At 47.9% G+C, this 16,636-nt stretch overlaps 1 protein-coding gene across 3 annotated transcripts in view; it reads right to left on the reverse strand.

Annotated features, from left to right (window-relative positions):
- Positions 1 to 6,405: 6,405 nt before the first annotated feature.
- The window catches only part of slc66a3 (solute carrier family 66 member 3), a 50,262-nt gene continuing 40,031 nt past the window's right edge, over positions 6,406 to 16,636 (reverse strand). For 2 of the 3 annotated variants that reach the window (XM_085996311.1, XM_085996312.1), the window contains exons 5-7: positions 10,972 to 11,092; positions 10,436 to 10,477; positions 6,406 to 7,195 (exon numbers count right to left, since the gene is read on the reverse strand). In XM_085996311.1, the coding sequence (XP_085852437.1) occupies positions 7,104 to 7,195; positions 10,436 to 10,477; positions 10,972 to 11,092 (255 nt within the window). In that variant the 3' untranslated portion in view covers positions 6,406 to 7,103. Of the gene's footprint in view, positions 7,196 to 10,435; positions 10,478 to 10,971; positions 11,093 to 11,659; positions 13,568 to 16,636 lie in introns of those variants that run through there. The other variant, XR_015079466.1, reaches the window with a different exon arrangement.

A 16,636-nucleotide genomic window follows, 5' to 3' on the forward strand; every position in this document is an offset into this window, starting at 1 on the left:
GGGCATAAGGGAGAATTTCTACCCAAAATTCACAAAAATATGCCCGGAATTCAGAAATTTGAATGACGACCAAAAACTCCCATACCTACTAGGGGAAGAGAGAAATTGTGTAACACTAGCGGCACACTATGTTACAGCTTGCCATAAACAGAGGGACAACCACTAAATATAAGAAAAGAGTATATATAAATTATATGAAAGTATATTTATATACTCAGGGATATATCTGTTTATACACTGTATGGATAGATCTGTATTTTTGCGTACAAACATGAATGTTTTTCGATGCTTTGGCAACATAAGATGTAACTTGTCATGCCAATAAAGCGATTTGAATTGAATTGAATTGAAATTGAGAGAGCGAGGGAGGGAGGTCAGAGAGAGAGAGAGCGAGGGAGGGAGGTCAGAGCGAGAGAGAGCGAGGGAGGGAGGTCAGAGCGAGAGAGAGCGAGGGAGGGAGGTCAGAGAGAGAGAGAGCGAGGGAGGTCAGAGAGAGAGAGAGAGAGAGAGAGAGCGAGGGAGGTCAGAGAGAGAGAGAGAGAGAGAGCGAGGGAGGTCAGTCAGAGAGCGAGGGAGGTCAGTCAGAGAGAGAGAGAGCGAGGGAGGTCAGAGAGAGAGCGAGGGAGGTCAGAGAGAGAGCGAGGGAGGTCAGAGAGAGTGCGAGGGAGGTCAGAGAGAGAGAGAGGGAGGTCAGAGAGAGAGAGGGAGGTCAGAGAGAGAGAGGGAGGTCAGGGAGAGAGAGAGGTCAGAGAGAGAGAGAGAGCGAGGGAGGTCAGAGAGAGAGAGAGCGAGGGAGGTCAGAGAGAGAGAGAGGGAGGTCAGAGAGAGAGAGAGAGAGGGAGGTCAGAGAGAGAGAGCGAGGGAGGAGAGAGAGAGCGAGGGAGGTCAGAGAGAGAGAGAGCGAGGGAGGTCAGAGAGAGATCAGAGAGAGAGCGAGGTCAGAGAGAGATCAGAGAGAGCGAGGGAGGTCAGAGAGAGAGAGAGAGAGAGCGAGGGAGGTCAGAGAGAGAGCGAGGGAGGTCAGAGAGAGGGAGGTCAGAGAGAGAGAGAGAGAGAGAGCGAGGGAGGTCAGAGAGAGAGAGAGAGCGAGGGAGGTCAGAGAGAGAGCGAGCGAGGGAGGTCAGAGAGAGAGAGAGCGAGGGAGGTCAGAGAGAGAGGTCAGAGAGAGATCAGAGAGCGAGGGAGGGAGGTCAGAGCGAGAGAGAGCGAGGGAGGGAGGTCAGAGCGAGAGAGAGCGAGGGAGGGAGGTCAGAGAGAGAGAGAGCGAGAGAGAGCGAGGGAGGTCCGAGAGAGAGAGAGAGCGAGGGAGGTCAGAGAGAGAGAGAGCGAGGGAGGTCAGAGAGAGAGAGAGGGAGGTCAGAGAGAGAGAGAGAGAGCGAGGGAGGTCAGAGAGAGAGAGAGCGAGGGAGGTCAGAGAGAGATCAGAGAGAGAGCGAGGTCAGAGAGAGATCAGAGAGAGCGAGGGAGGTCAGAGAGAGAGAGAGAGAGAGCGAGGGAGGTCAGTCAGAGAGAGAGAGAGCGAGGGAGGTCAGTCAGAGAGAGAGAGAGCGAGGGAGGTCAGAGAGAGAGAGAGGGAGGCCAGAGAGAGAGCGAGGGAGGTCAGAGAGAGGGAGGTCAGAGAGAGAGAGAGAGAGAGAGAGCGAGGGAGGTCAGAGAGAGAGAGAGAGCGAGGGAGGTCAGAGAGAGAGCGAGCGAGGGAGGTCAGAGAGAGAGAGAGCGAGGGAGGTCAGAGAGAGATCAGAGAGCGAGGGAGGGAGGTCAGAGCGAGAGAGAGGGAGGGAGGTCAGAGCGAGAGAGAGCGAGGGAGGGAGGTCAGAGAGAGAGAGAGCGAGGGAGGTCAGAGAGAGAGAGAGAGCTCCGAGAGAGAGAGAGCGAGGGAGGTCAGTCAGAGAGAGAGAGAGCGAGGGAGGTCAGTCAGAGAGAGAGAGAGCGAGGGAGGTCAGAGAGAGAGAGAGGGAGGTCAGAGAGAGAGAGGGAGGTCAGAGAGAGAGCGAGGGAGGTCAGAGAGAGAGAGAGAGAGAGCGAGGGAGGTCAGAGAGAGAGCGAGCGAGGGAGGTCAGAGAGAGAGAGAGGTCAGAGAGAGAGCGAGGGAGGTCAGAGAGAGAGCGAGGTCAGAGAGAGATCAGAGAGAGAGCGAGGGAGGTCAGTCAGAGAGAGAGAGAGAGCGAGGGAGGTCAGTCAGAGAGAGAGAGAGAGCGAGGGAGGTCAGAGAGAGAGCGAGGGAGGTCAGAGAGAGAGAGAGGGAGGCCAGAGAGAGAGCGAGGGAGGTCAGAGAGAGGGAGGTCAGAGAGAGAGAGAGAGAGCGAGGGAGGTCAGAGAGAGAGAGAGAGCGAGGGAGGTCAGAGAGAGAGCGAGCGAGGGAGGTCAGAGAGAGAGAGAGCGAGGGAGGTCAGAGAGAGAGAGCGAGGGAGGTCAGAGAGAGCGAGGTCAGAGAGAGATCAGAGAGCGAGGGAGGGAGGTCAGAGCGAGAGAGAGCGAGGGAGAGCGAGGGAGGTCAGAGAGAGAGAGAGAGAGAGCTCCGAGAGAGAGCGAGGGAGGTCAGTCAGAGAGAGAGAGAGCGAGGGAGGTCAGAGAGAGAGAGAGCGAGAGAGAGCGAGGGAGGTCAGAGAGAGAGAGCTCCGAGAGAGAGCGAGGGAGGTCAGTCAGAGAGAGAGAGAGCGAGGGAGGTCAGAGAGAGAGAGAGGGAGGTCAGAGAGAGAGAGGGAGGTCAGAGAGAGAGAGAGAGAGAGCGAGGGAGGTCAGAGAGAGAGAGAGAGCGAGGGAGGTCAGAGAGAGAGCGAGCGAGGGAGGTCAGAGAGAGAGAGAGGTCAGAGAGAGAGCGAGGGAGGTCAGAGAGAGAGAGGGAGGTCAGAGAGAGATCAGAGAGAGAGCGAGGTCAGAGAGAGAGCGAGGGAGGTCAGAGAGAGAGAGAGAGCGAGGGAGGTCAGTCAGAGAGAGAGAGAGCGAGGGAGGTCAGTCAGAGAGAGAGAGAGCGAGGGAGGTCAGAGAGAGAGCGAGGGAGGTCAGAGAGAGTGCGAGGGAGGTCAGAGAGAGAGAGAGGGAGGCCAGAGAGAGAGCGGTCAGAGAGAGAGAGAGAGCGAGCGAGGGAGGTCAGAGAGAGATCAGAGAGCGAGCGAGGGAGGTCAGAGAGAGAGCGAGGGAGGTCAGAGACAGAGAGAGAGCGAGGGAGGTCAGAGAGAGAGAGAGAGGGAGGCCAGAGAGACAGAGAGAGAGCGAGGGAGGTCAGAGAGAGAGAGCGAGGGAGGTCAGAGAGAGAGAGAGCGAGGGAGGTCAGAGAGAGAGAGAGCGAGGGAGGTCAGAGAGAGAGCGAGGGAGGGAGGTCAGAGAGAGAGAGAGCGAGGGAGGTCAGAGAGAGAGAGAGCGAGGGAGGTCAGAGAGCGAGGGAGGTCAGAGAGAGAGCGAGGGAGGTCAGAGAGAGAGAGAGCGCGAGGGAGGTCAGAGCGAGAGCGAGGGAGGTCAGAGCGAGGGAGGTCAGAGAGAGACCACGAGGGAGGTCAGAGAGAGAGAGAGAGAGAGAGAGAGCGAGGGAGGTCAGAGAGAGAGAGAGAGCGAGGGAGGTCAGAGAGAGAGCGAGGGAGGTCAGAGAGAGAGCGAGGGAGGTCAGAGAGAGAGCGAGTGAGGTCAGAGAGAGAGAGCGAGGGAGGTCAGAGAGAGAGAGAGCGAGGGAGGTCAGAGAGAGAGAGAGCGCGAGGGAGGTCAGAGAGAGAGAGAGAGCGAGGGAGGTCAGTGAGAGTGAGAGAGAGAGCGAGGGAGGTCAGAGCGAGGGAGGTCAGAGAGAGAGAGAGAGGTCAGAGAGCGAGAGCGCGAGCGGTCAGAGAGCGAGCGAGGGAGGTCAGAGAGAGAGAGCGCAGAGAGAGAGCGAGGGAGGTCAGAGAGAGTGAGAGAGCGAGGGAGGTCAGAGAGAGAGAGAGAGAGGTCAGAGAGCGAGAGCGCGAGCGGTCAGAGAGCGAGCGAGGGAGGTCAGAGAGAGAGAGAGCGAGGGAGGTCAGAGAGCGAGAGAGCGAGGGAGGTCAGAGAGAGAGAGAGGTCAGTGAGAGAGAGAGAGCGAGGGAGGTCAGAGAGAGTGAGAGAGCGAGGGAGGTCAGAGAGAGAGAGAGAGAGGTCAGAGAGCGAGAGCGCGAGCGGTCAGAGAGCGAGCGAGGGAGGTCAGAGAGAGAGAGAGCGAGGGAGGTCAGAGAGCGAGAGCGCGAGGGAGGTCAGAGAGAGAGAGAGCGCGAGGGAGGTCAGAGAGAGAGAGAGCGAGGGAGGTCGGAGAGAGGGCGAGGGAGGTCAGAGCGAGAGAGGTCAGGGAGAGAGAGAGAGCGAGGGAGGTCAGAGAGAGCGCGAGGGAGGTCAGAGAGAGCGCGAGGGAGGTCAGAGAGAGAGAGCGCGAGGGAGGTCAGAGAGAGAGCGAGGGAGGTCGGAGAGAGGGCGAGGGAGGTCGGAGAGAGGGCGAGGGAGGTCGGAGAGAGGGCGAGGGAGGTCGGAGAGAGAGAGGGCGAGGGAGGTCGGAGAGAGAGAGGGCGAGGGAGGTCGGAGAGGGGGCGAGGGAGGTCGGAGAGAGGGCGAGGGAGGTCGGAGAGAGAGAGGGCGAGGGAGGTCGGAGAGAGGGCGAGGGAGGTCGGAGGGCGAGAGGGCGAGGGAGGTCGGAGAGAGGGCGAGGGAGGTCGGAGGGCGAGGGAGGTCGGAGGGCGAGGGAGGTTGGCGGGGGGGAGAGGGAGAGGCCAGAGGGCAGATTGGAGGTGTGGCAGGGGGAGACTCTTAAGGCCAGTGGGGAGATCAAGAGTCGGGGGGGAGGGAGGTGGAATGCCCTGTCTTTTAAACAAAATATATGAGGGAGAACTTATAGCACTGTGCTCTTTCGAATCCATGCACTTTCTTTTGCATCTAAGAACTAATTTTCTTAGGATGTAAATGAACGTTTCAACTAGTTGCTCAGGGTAGTTTAAAAAAAAAAGCTAATTTTCTGGTTCAATGCCACCTAATTTCATGTATTGGACCCACTTACTCCAGAATCTCAAAACAGCCCTCTCACCAGGAAGAAACAACCAAAGTGGTGAGGAATCTGCTCCATTTGTATATTTTGTGGTGTTGTCCTTTAAGAGTTTTGTATTTGCAGGAGGTCAGGTCCAGCATGAGTTTCGAACCCAACCAACCCACTTTATTATGTCTTTGGATCGTTCGATGAGGTCCCATTAGTTTCCAAAATGGGATATTTAATCAACTTCCTGTTGATTGTTGCTTTCCAGTCCCTGATGCACAAGGGTACCCTGCTCCATCAGAGTTTGCTTCTTTGTTGTTTCCTCTGCGATCTATCCTTCCATAACCATGATGTCTGTACATACATCTGCTTCCGCTGCCTGTTCCCTCTTCTTGGACCGTTCCTTCAAAGGCCTAAAGATCATGCAGTCCTAGCCATCATCACCCCTGCCGCTATTGGGCTGCTTATTGAGACTCACCACCACATCTCTGTGTCTTAGATCTTTGAGCATTTCTCATGATTGACCCAATTTTGCCTTGGATCAGGGGTGTTCAAGCTTCAGCCTATATTCCATGTAAGCAACAGGCTTATGATACAGGCAAAAGATAAGCATCACACACACTGCTGTTGGATGCAAGTCTCTGCTTCCTTGCATGTGGCCAATTCTGGCACAGCTCACAGTATAAACAAAGGGAATGAATATCCTCGGATTCTCCCGCTGCACCACCATAACTTTGCCGGAATACGGCAGCACCAGCACAGGGAGCAGCCCTGTGGAATTTTACCCCCAAGGTGACTTGACAACCAAACCAGTATTGTGCTCCTTATTAATTACAGCAGGCACCTCAAAGCACTGGAGAGATACCACCAACGCTGCCGCTGCAAGATCCTGCAAATCCATTGGCAGGATAGGCGCACCAATGTCCGTGTTCTTGCTCAGGCCAACATCCCCAGCATCGAAGCTCTGACCACGCTCGATCAGCTCCGATGGACGGGTCACACTGTCCGCATGCCCGATACGAGACTCCCAAAACAAGCGCTCTACTCGGAGCTCCGGCACGGCAAGAGAGCCCCAGGTGGGCAGAGGAAACGCTTCAAGGACACCCTCAAAGCCTCCTTGAAAAAGTGCAACATCCCCACCGACACCTGGGAATCCCTGGCCCAAGACCGCACAAAGTGGAGGAGAAGCATCCGGGAAGGCGCCGAACACCTCGAGTCTCTTCGCCAGGAGCAAGCGGAAGCCAAGCGCAGGCAGCGCACGTCAACCCAAGCATCCCACCCACCCGCCCCTTCAACCACCATCTGCCCCACCTGTGACAGAGACTGTAGGTCCCGCATTGGACTCATCAGCCACCTGAGACTCATTTTTAATGTGGAAGCAAGTCATCCTTGTTTCCGAAGGACTGCCTAAGAAGAAGAATTATTAAGAGCTCATACAAGGAAAATAACAGCATAAATTTAATTTTAGTAGCTTTAGTGAAGTACAAAGGTGAATATAGTAATCCTTGAATTCAGTTTTTTTTACTGTAATTGCTTATATGGAGTTCTGGGGCTTCGTAGTAAACAACTATGATCCACAGACAAAAGGTTTTGACACCCCTGCCTTAGAGGTTTGTCTGTTGCAAACCTGTACTTGTGTTTATTACTGTTAAAATGTTGCTATTCTGCTGTTTCTGATATAATAAGGGCCTTTATATATTTTTTGTTTTGCTTATGGGTGTAGCTATTCTTGTGCAATATTCAAATAGTTGACGAGGGTTTATCCTCATCCACTTCCTGTTGGCTACAGTAAATTGCTGAGTGGCATCTATTGAGGACTAATAGACTTGAACTGAGTAAAGAGATGCCCTGCCATAGACTTGAACTGAATAAAGAAATGCCCTGCCATGTACTTTAATCAGTTTCTGTCCTTGACTTGTTCCAGAATAGTCTGTCAGTAAAACACTGCGCTAAAGGTATGTATATACATTTCTTGAGTACTTCCAAAATTCCCTCTGCATATTTGGATTGATTGTCTTTGCATCATGTTACAATAGAACAAGGACTAAAGTGTTGCTGGGCGATTGCCACCAATGCCAGATTTTTGCTTCGATGCAGAAGCCCAGTTGTGTAATGCTGGCCAGGGCACTGCTCCTCACCAGGTTTATTCCTTTTTCTTTCCAGCCTTCCTGTAGTAGATGATGGTAGTCAAAACCCAAATATTCAACACACATATCACCACATAGCGGACAAGCACTGGAAAGGAAATTAGAACTATTATATAAGATGTGCATTTTTATTTAGAATTTTTACTGACCCATGCATAAAAATCAAGTCATTTGCTTTTACTGTAGAAGTTTGTAATTATCAAAAACATTGCATCTTAATTTGCATTTATTTATGAACATACGAATTAGGAGCAGGAGTCGGCCCCTCGAGCCTGCTCTGCCATTCAATAAGATCACGGCTGATCTGATTACTCCACATTCCCGCCGACCCCTGCTAACCTTTCACCCCCCCCCTCTTGCTCACCAAGAATCGATCTACCTCTGCCTTAAAAATATTCAAAGACTCTGCTTCCACCGCCCTCTGAGGAAGAGAGTTCCAAAGACTCACGAACCTCAGAGAAAAAAATTCTCCTCGTCTTAAATGGGCGACCTCTTATTTTTAAACAGTGACCCCTAGTTCTAGTTAAAGTACACAGAAGCATTTCATAGGGGCCTTCTTGAGTCCAGTGGGGTCAGTCACTCCCATAAGCGGTCAGAGCGTTACTTTTATGGGAGTTGATTCGCTCTGCCCCTATATCTACTTGCATAATAGTATCGGCCCAGGAACGTAACCATATCATCCCTTTGTGAGCTGCACCGGATACTCATGTCTTTTGCATGACTCCCTCTTCAGGCTTCCTGAAAGCAAGCCAAGCAAACACTTAGTGAGAGGAGGCCAGATACAAATCAATAAGCTGCTTTATTTCCACAGATCCTGACCACTTCCCCTAATCAGCGGAGAGCAGAAGGGCTGCTCATCAAAGTTGCTTCCGCTCTCCCTCCCTCTGAAGCTAACTTCATGCAAAGCTTAAAAGGAAGGGGCCTTCTCGGGCCTTGCAGTGTGAATGTTGGCTGGGCGACCCTGGGACGGGATTACAACTCATCTGTTGATTTAATCGTCCCTGGTAAATCGTATGAATGACTGGTTGTAATACAAATGCCCGCAGCCTTTTTAAACCTGTGTGAATCCACCTTGTTTTAAAACTCAAAACCTAAACACCGCTTTCTGCAGAGAAAGAAATCCCAAAATGTGACACTCAGCTATCTAGAATTTAAGGTTCAATATAAGGCATTGGGGGGGAGCAGCTGCTGAGTGTGGTTATTTGCTGATCTCCCATGGTATTCATGGCCCATAAGTAGGAAGGACAAAGTAGGGCTAATGATTTAGAGTGCAGGTATAAGATCAATATTAAGGACAGGTACAGAAGGGTGTTTGTACATTGTTTCCTCTTTGAAGGACAGGTAGACTATCCTTTATCCGCACTTCCGAAAACCGAAAACCTCTTAAAAACCGAAAGTTTTTTTGTGGAGCGTAAGGCGTGCGCACGACATGACCCGAGTGGCGCCAAACATGACAGGAGTGGTCCGGGAGCTCTGCCTTTCCCTGTGAGCAGGGCAGAGGGTCACAGAGTTCCCTCCTGGGTAGGAGATTGCAGGCCGAGCCGGGCAGCCCGTCCGATAGTCTTTTTTCTTTCTCCCCCCGACCTGATTTGTGGGCCAGCTTAGTGTAGGAGTCAGCCGATATCCGGCTTTCCCACAACTGGCGGCGGCAGTCGAGCCCCAGCCCCCCGCTAAGTCAAGGAATTCAGATACGGAGCAGGGGGAGCTGGAAATCTCGATCTAACGGCAGAACTCAGCAGCCGTTTTGTTAGGTTTTTTTACTTCCCCTAGCATTTTTTTTTTAAACAGTCAGGCTGTGGAAAGAGTCTCTGTAGCTTAGCAGCAGCTTCAGAGAAGCTTCCAAGGCAGGGCCCGAGAGTTTACAAGCTGTTGCTAAGCAACAGTGTTTGTTGTCAGATACGGAGATGAAAACCTTCTGAAATTCGAAAAATTCCGAAAACCGAAACACAGCTGGTCCCAAGGTTTTCGGATAAAGGATAGTCTACCTGTATCTTGATTTTGACTGCAAGGTGTTGCTTAAATAAAAAGATGAAGTTTCTTTTAAAGCCTTTTATCAAACAAGCAAAAGCACATTAAAGAGGACCCAGGAAACTGCAAGGCAAGTCGAAGAGACGAACTCCACCAACAACTGATATCCAGGCTCCTGGTGGCAGCCCATTAACTTAATTTATGAAGATTATACCCACAGTTCTTGGACTAATGAGGAGGAGTTTCATACCTCTCACTATGAGGGAACGGTTGATTACCAGGGTAGGAAGCAGCAATGGGATTTGCAGTGGGAATCCACTGGCCAAAACAATTGTAAGGGAGTGGCAGCCATTTGATAGAAGCTCTGGGATCATTGTGCAGGAATGTCTACCCACCAGATAGCATACAAGCATCCCTCTCTGCTCTGGCAGGCTTTGGGCTTCCATTGACAACTCTGCCCAGCTGCATTACAGATTGGGAACTCAGCAGAATGGAAGAATTGAACCCGTGAGCCAATGCTGTATAGAATTACATACTGGTGCTCCAACAAAGGGGCTACTCACTTGTATGCTGAATAAATAGAAAGTGTCCTTTTGGTAGACCAGTTGGGGGAATAGTTATTGTGGTTGTGATATTGCTCAATGTGGTTAGTTATTTTTAGGAGTCACCTTCACTCATCTGGGAATTGATGCCCTTTATGCACAGCATAGAAATGGGAGAAATTGGTATGGTAGTGGTTATGTTACTGGACCAGTAATCCAGAAACCTGGACTAAAGAGCCAGAGACTCGAGTTCAATTCAGTTAAATAAATCTGGAATAAAAAGCCAGCATCAGTAATGGTGACCATGAAACTACCGGATTGTCATCATAACCCATCTGGTTCACTAATGTCCTTTAGGGAAGGAAATCTGCTGCCCTTACCCGGTCTGGCCTGTATGTGACTCCAGACCCACAGCAATGTGGTTGACTCTTAACTGCCCTCTGACATGGCCCAGCGAGTCACTCAGTTATATTCAGGAAGGCGGCTCACCACCACCTTCTTGAGGGCAATTAGGGATGGGCAATAAACGTCGGCCTTGCTGGCGACGCCCACATCCCGTGAATGAATGAATTTTTTTAATCCTGTATCACAAATGTCTTAAAGGATTATTCCCTCTTCGGATGATTCTGGTCTTGGGTCATTTATGCTCAGTTTTAGTGGCATAGGAAAGATACTTTCATTCAAAAAATAAGATAACTCTACAAGCTAGTTACTTTTTTGGTGAAAGTAACTCTTTTATTGCCAAAACATTAATATGTTGAAAATTAGAAATTTACAGTTAGGACTGCTTGGTAATGATATATGTAGAATCTATTTACCTGCAGTGTCCTGGGTGGTCATCAGTGTAGTGAAGATTCTTGCTGTACAAGAATAATAACATTAAGATTAGTGGAACAATTCAAAGATTAATGATTGCATCAATTGCGGCAGATAACCCACAGCTGATTATTGTAGTATAATACAGGCATCGTGTCTTAAAAGTTTCAACATTCAGCAGCAGCACCTTCCTGCCAACAGAGTGCTGTCTTCCAATGTTCTCTTGGCTGACCTCCCAGTCGCCACCCTTCAGCCATCCAGAATTCTGCTGCATGTATCCTCATTAACCTTCGTTAGCTCCTGACCACCTCATATTTAAAATTCTCATCGTCATGTTTAAATCCCTCCGTGGCCTCGTCCCTCCATATCTCGAACATCCTTCAGGTTTTACTGTTGAGTTTTACCTTTATTTCAACTTTAATAATTCTGTATTAGGCGATGTGCCACCCCCTTTCTGATGTCTCCAAGAAACAGGGTATTGTCAAGCTTTTTAAAAAAAAATTAAATGCAATGAGATTTAGTTCAAAGTCACACTTACTGCATGTGGTGTAGATTGCTAAGCTCCACGTCAGGGCACTAATTTGATTCGAGTCACGTGTGTTCCACAAAGACTGAAGCTGAGCGTATTTACTTAATGCACTGATACACGTAGACAGATTCTACAACAAAAAGAAGACTTGTGTTAATCACAGAGATTTAATCAAAGTGGTCAATCAATCCCCAGGCACTTTATTTGCTCAAAGCAAATCTGAACCTGACACAGTCGTGTATTCGATTTTTTTTTTTACAAAACAGTTTTTTCTTGTTTATTCCACATGCACGTGCATGCACACACATCCATTTCAGGCCAAGGAGGCATGCAGAATATCTCTGGCAATGGTATTCTTAGTCCAACTATGAGAAAGAACAAAAATGGTCCCAGATGACTAACTCAATGATTTTCTCCAACTGTTTAACCAATTTTTGGTACAATATGTTCGACCAATGAAATGCCTTTATTGTTGCTGGTTCTCTAAATTGGAGACGTTAGATATTTTGTAACAGCATTTACTTGATAGCGACAGTGATGTTGCACTGATCTCAACCAAACTCTGACAATAAGGGCAATCATACTGGAAAACACATTCAGGAGCTTGCAAGGTTATTTAGTCAATTTTGCGAATGAGTTGAAATACAACAGCTCTTAAAAACTTAGTTTAAAACTCAAGAAAGAAGAAAGTACTTGCATTTATATAGCGCCTTTCACGACCTCAGGATGTCCCAAAGCTCTCTACAGCCCATGAAGTACTTTTGAAGTGCAGTCACTGTTGTAATGTAGGAAACGCGCACAGCAAGGTCCCACGAACAGCAATGAGGTAATGGCCAAATAATCTGGGTTTTGTTTAAAGTGATGTTGGTTGAGGGATAGATATTGGCCAGGACACCGGGGAGAACTCCCCTGCTCTTCTTCGAAATAGTGCCATGGGATCTTTTACATCCGCCGGAGAGGTGGACGGGGCCTCGGTTTAACGTCTCATCCGAAAGACGGCACCTCTGACAATGCAGCACTCCCTTAGCACTGCACTGGAGTGTTAGCTTAGATTATCTGCTCAAGTTTCTGGACTGGGATTTGAACCCACAACCTTCTGATTCAGAGGCGAGAGTGCTACCACTGAGCCAAGTCTGACACCTTAAAAGCAGCTACAGTTGATCTCACTCCACATCCCTAGGGATTCCCCATTGTTGAAAACCATCTTGCTAAGGTTGAAGCCTGACATCGCCACTTGTATTCCACTTCTGCGCTTCCCCCATCTTCCAATGTCCACATCACCTTTCTAGGCTTCATGTGCAGAGAATAGTAAACAAAAACACAACGAGAAAAAGTTAAGACAAGAAGAATAGAATAAAACAGCAAGGAAGGAAAAAAGAAATGAAGACATAGATTGTAAAATAAAAGGGTGGTGGGATAGTCAATTTCTAAATACTATCTGTTAACTTGTGTTTTCTAATTTCCCATTTTAACTGCTGCCAAAAGACTCGCATTGTAGTTGATGTTTTATTAACAATGAGCCTAAACAAGATCTTTTTCTGTAGTTAAAATACATGAAGCTACTTGGAATAAAAATGCGTTTTATATAGCTTTGCACCTATAATGAAATAATTAAAATCATAAAGACTTGCATTTCTAGTTCACTTCCCATTAAAGTACGTGAGAATGGCAGCCCAGAACACAGGCGAGTCTGTCACCACTTCCCACCCTGGCATGTTAAAGAGGGTCGAAGGGAAAATTACATTTTAGATATAAAACTACTGTTATTTTCATTCAATATTTCCAATTTGCAAAACTAAAAATTAAACAAAAACATCCATCCGCCGTGTCAGGTTTGGAATTAATCACCAAGACCGACTTGATGGAGGCAGCTTGTGTGGGTGATTTTCGATGTCGCTTCATCCAATTGCTCTTTTGCGAGAGCACAAAAAGGGCCATTAATCATAAACTGTTGCATCAACTTCTTGCGATCACAGCAATTGTAACATTTCTAAATTTTTGTCCCGTCCACATTTGTACCTTTTCTGTGCTACGTACTCAACACAATTTATAGTTTACATTAATGCAGCGTTACATGAAATGAGAAACTGCATGGTCAAAAAATGACAGCATAGAGCCAAGACTGACTGTTGTTAATGAAAGGAGCCCAGTTAGCCCAGTGCTAACCTTACACAAATTAGGATATTTACTTTTAATATCAGGTAGCATTGCATACTATTACCATAGAAAATAATAGCAAAACAGATGCCTTACAAAAGTGCCTCCGACAGTCCCTGGGATCACAATAAAAGCAGGAGAAATTTCACTGAGGAACCGCTAATTCGCAGATTTTAGTTCAGCCCAATTTTTCGCTTTGACAACCTTAGTTCAGAAAACGTTGATATATTTTTTTTATAAAAGGGGCAGGACTTCAGACAGCAGCTGGTTTGCTCTACAGGCAGGAGAATTGGTGAGAAAAATCCGTCGAGCTGTGTGTGGATCGATGCAAGAGGCTGAGGTGCGATCGCGGATATTTACTGATATTAATGTAGCATACTCCGAGCGACGGGCGGCCCCTGTGGATCCTTCCGTGCAGGAGGGAAGAGAAAAGCAGTAAAGTAGACATCTGCAGAGAGAAAGGATTTGGAAACTTAGGATAAACTTCAAAGCTGTGAGGCCCTCCGATGGATTGCTCACTGGTACCAGTAATGAGGTTATGTGAGAGGCCTGTGTTCCTGCTACACCATATCCAGTTAGCAGTATAAATTTGGTGTCAAATTTGTAATGCACCACCGCTCAATCCATAACCAACACACCTAAACTGTTGTCAGTGCAGAATGGTTTTAATTACGTAAGAACATAAGAATTAGGAGCAGGAGTTGGCCATTCGGCCCCTCGAGCCTGCTCCGTCATTCAATAAGATCATGGCTGATCTTCTACCTCATCTCCACCTTCCTGCACTATCCCCATATCCCCTTGATTCCCTTAATATTCTAAAATCTATCGATCTCTGTCTTGAATATACTCAATGACTGAGCCTCCACAGCCCTCTGGGGCAGAGAATTCCAAAGACTCACCACCCTCTGAGTGAAGACATTTCTCCCCATCTCAGTCCTAAATGGCCGACCCCTTATTCTGGGACTATGACCCCTGGTTCTAGACTCCCCAGCCAGGGGAAACATCCTCCCTGCATCTACCCTGTCAAGCCCTGTAAGAATTTTGTATGTTTCAATGAGATCACCTCTCATTCTTCTAAACTCTGGAGAATATAGGCCTAGTCTACTCAATCTCTCCTCACAATCCCCCCATCCCAGGAACCAGTCTGGTGAACCTTCGTTGCACTCCCTCTATGGCAAATTATTCAGTTTTACTTGTATTACAGAAATTCTGGTTTTTACATTCTATTCAGTTTTTATTAAATAAAATTCATACGGGAGGCACAATAAAATTGAAAGTGTTTAGATTTTTATTTCACAGCAGCTTCAAGCTATTGCTCAAGAAGCCACTCTTCCCACTGACACTTGTTTTATTCAACTTTTCCAAACAAAACTGGCCACACATACAAAATGTTCTTTCTGCAACAGTCTGACCTGCAGGGCAAACTTTGATATCTAGAACAATCAATAAAGGACTGCATTCTACCAGATCTTTTTTTCCCCATCTGATATCTTGACGGACCAGGCCAGACAACAAGCAGCACTGCCCTTGTTGTGCTCTCTCACAATCAACCAGTCTCAGCACAACCACCACCACCACTGTAAGTTTCCTCTTAATTCCCTATTGGATTTCTTGGTGACTATCTTATATTGACGGCCTGTAGTTATGCTCTTCCCCACAAGTGGAAACATTCTCTCTGTATCCACTGATCAACATTTTTCATAATTTTGAAGACCTCTATTAGGTCACCCCTCAGCCCTTCTTTTTTCAAGAGAAAAGAGACCCAGCCTGTTCATCCTTTCCTGTTACGTATACCCTCGCATTTCTGGTATCATCCTTGTAAATCTTCTCTGCACCCTCTCCAGTGTCTCTATATCCTTTTTATAATATGGCGACCAGAACTGTACGCAGTACTCCAAGTGTGGTCTAACCAAGGTTCGATACAGGTTTAGCATAACTTCCCTACTTTTCAATTCTATCCCTCTGGAAATAAACCCTAGTGCTTGGTTTGCATTTTTTTTATATGGCCTTGCTAACCTGTGTCGCAACTTTTAGTGATTTGTGTATTTGTACTCCTAGATCCCTTTGTTCCTCTACCCCACCTAGACTCGCACCCTCCAAGTGATAAGTGACCTCCCTATTCTTCCCATCAAAATGTAGTTTTTGTTTCATTTCAGATTTCTCCCACATTTTAGTTTAGCTTACAAAAATCACTCAGAAGAACCCTATTGATGTTTTCTAATAAAGCACTGAGGTACATAACAGAGGAATTGCAATATACAAATGGAGAACAGGCTCAAGCACTATACATACTCGGTTTAGAAAAATTACTTCAATATTCTACCCTCCCCCACCATCAAAAGCACCAAGTTATGCGAAGTTAGTCACAGGTCTATTAACTCTCCAATATCTCATCCAACTGATCCCTCTTCACACGCGAGCCTGAACAGTGGCCGCAGACTGACGGCTGAACCTAATCCAGTCCTCATCCCCCGTCAACAACAACTTGCTTTTACAGATTGGCGTTAATGTAGAAAGGCACTTCACAGGAAGTGTAAGAAAAGCAGATGTTAAGCAAGGAGGAGGAGAGATTAAGAGGGGGAGACCAGCAGAGGTGTATTTTAGGAAGGATCTGAAAAGGAGAAAGGAGAGATGGAGGAGTTCAGGAAGGGAATTCCAGAGAGTGAGAGCTAGCGGCTGAAGGCACGGCCGCCCATGGCAGGGGTGCAGACTGACTACACACATTCTCCAGCAGCAGTCACTGCACTGTAACCTGGAAAGTGGACTCATCTTTTCCCCCTCTCGTCAGCCTAGGGACAGGGAGGCTGATTTTTGTACATCTACTACCTCCTTGTCTTAGATTAACTAGCTTAGCAAAGACCAATGGAGAGCAATTTGGACCTTCCTGCTTGGTAAACACGCCAGACAGTGCAGTTACCTACTCATCCAGGCAGGGCAAGACGGCACAATGTTCCTTTAATATTTGTGCTACACACACACTCTGTGACTTATCATATTACAGGCACAAGTCAGCAAGCCTGTAAGCAAAGTACAGCTCTATATGTAATGGGCCTAATTAATAAGGATAGAGAGAGATAGATAGAGAAGGACACCGGGTATGGTTCCCCTGCTCTTCTTCAAAAATAGTGCCATGGGATCTTTTACGTCCACCTGAGAGAGTAGACGGGGCCTCGGTTTAACGTCGCATCTGAAAGACGGCACCTCCGACAGTACAGCACTCCCTCAGCATTGCACTGGGAGTGTCAGCCTAGCTTTATGTGCTCAAGTCCCTGGAGTGGGGACTGTGAACCCACAACCTTCTGACTCAGAGGCGACCCACTGAGCCACAACTGACACTCACAGAATGCCAAACTCTCTCAGAATTTTAATGTTGATTAACGGTTTCCATTGCAGTGAAACCTGTTATACAGAGTGAGTTATAGTACAAATACAGACGTAAACCTGGAGACCCTTACTGGAATAAGGGGTATATTTTCCCTCTTTATAAAGTTAAAGGGAAATTATTTTACTAAGCTCT

The sequence above is a fragment of the Somniosus microcephalus genome, chromosome 9 (genome assembly GCF_052327205.1).
Source record: "Somniosus microcephalus isolate GS21.2 chromosome 9, FLI_Smic_1.0, whole genome shotgun sequence".
NCBI lineage: Eukaryota > Metazoa > Chordata > Chondrichthyes > Squaliformes > Somniosidae > Somniosus > Somniosus microcephalus.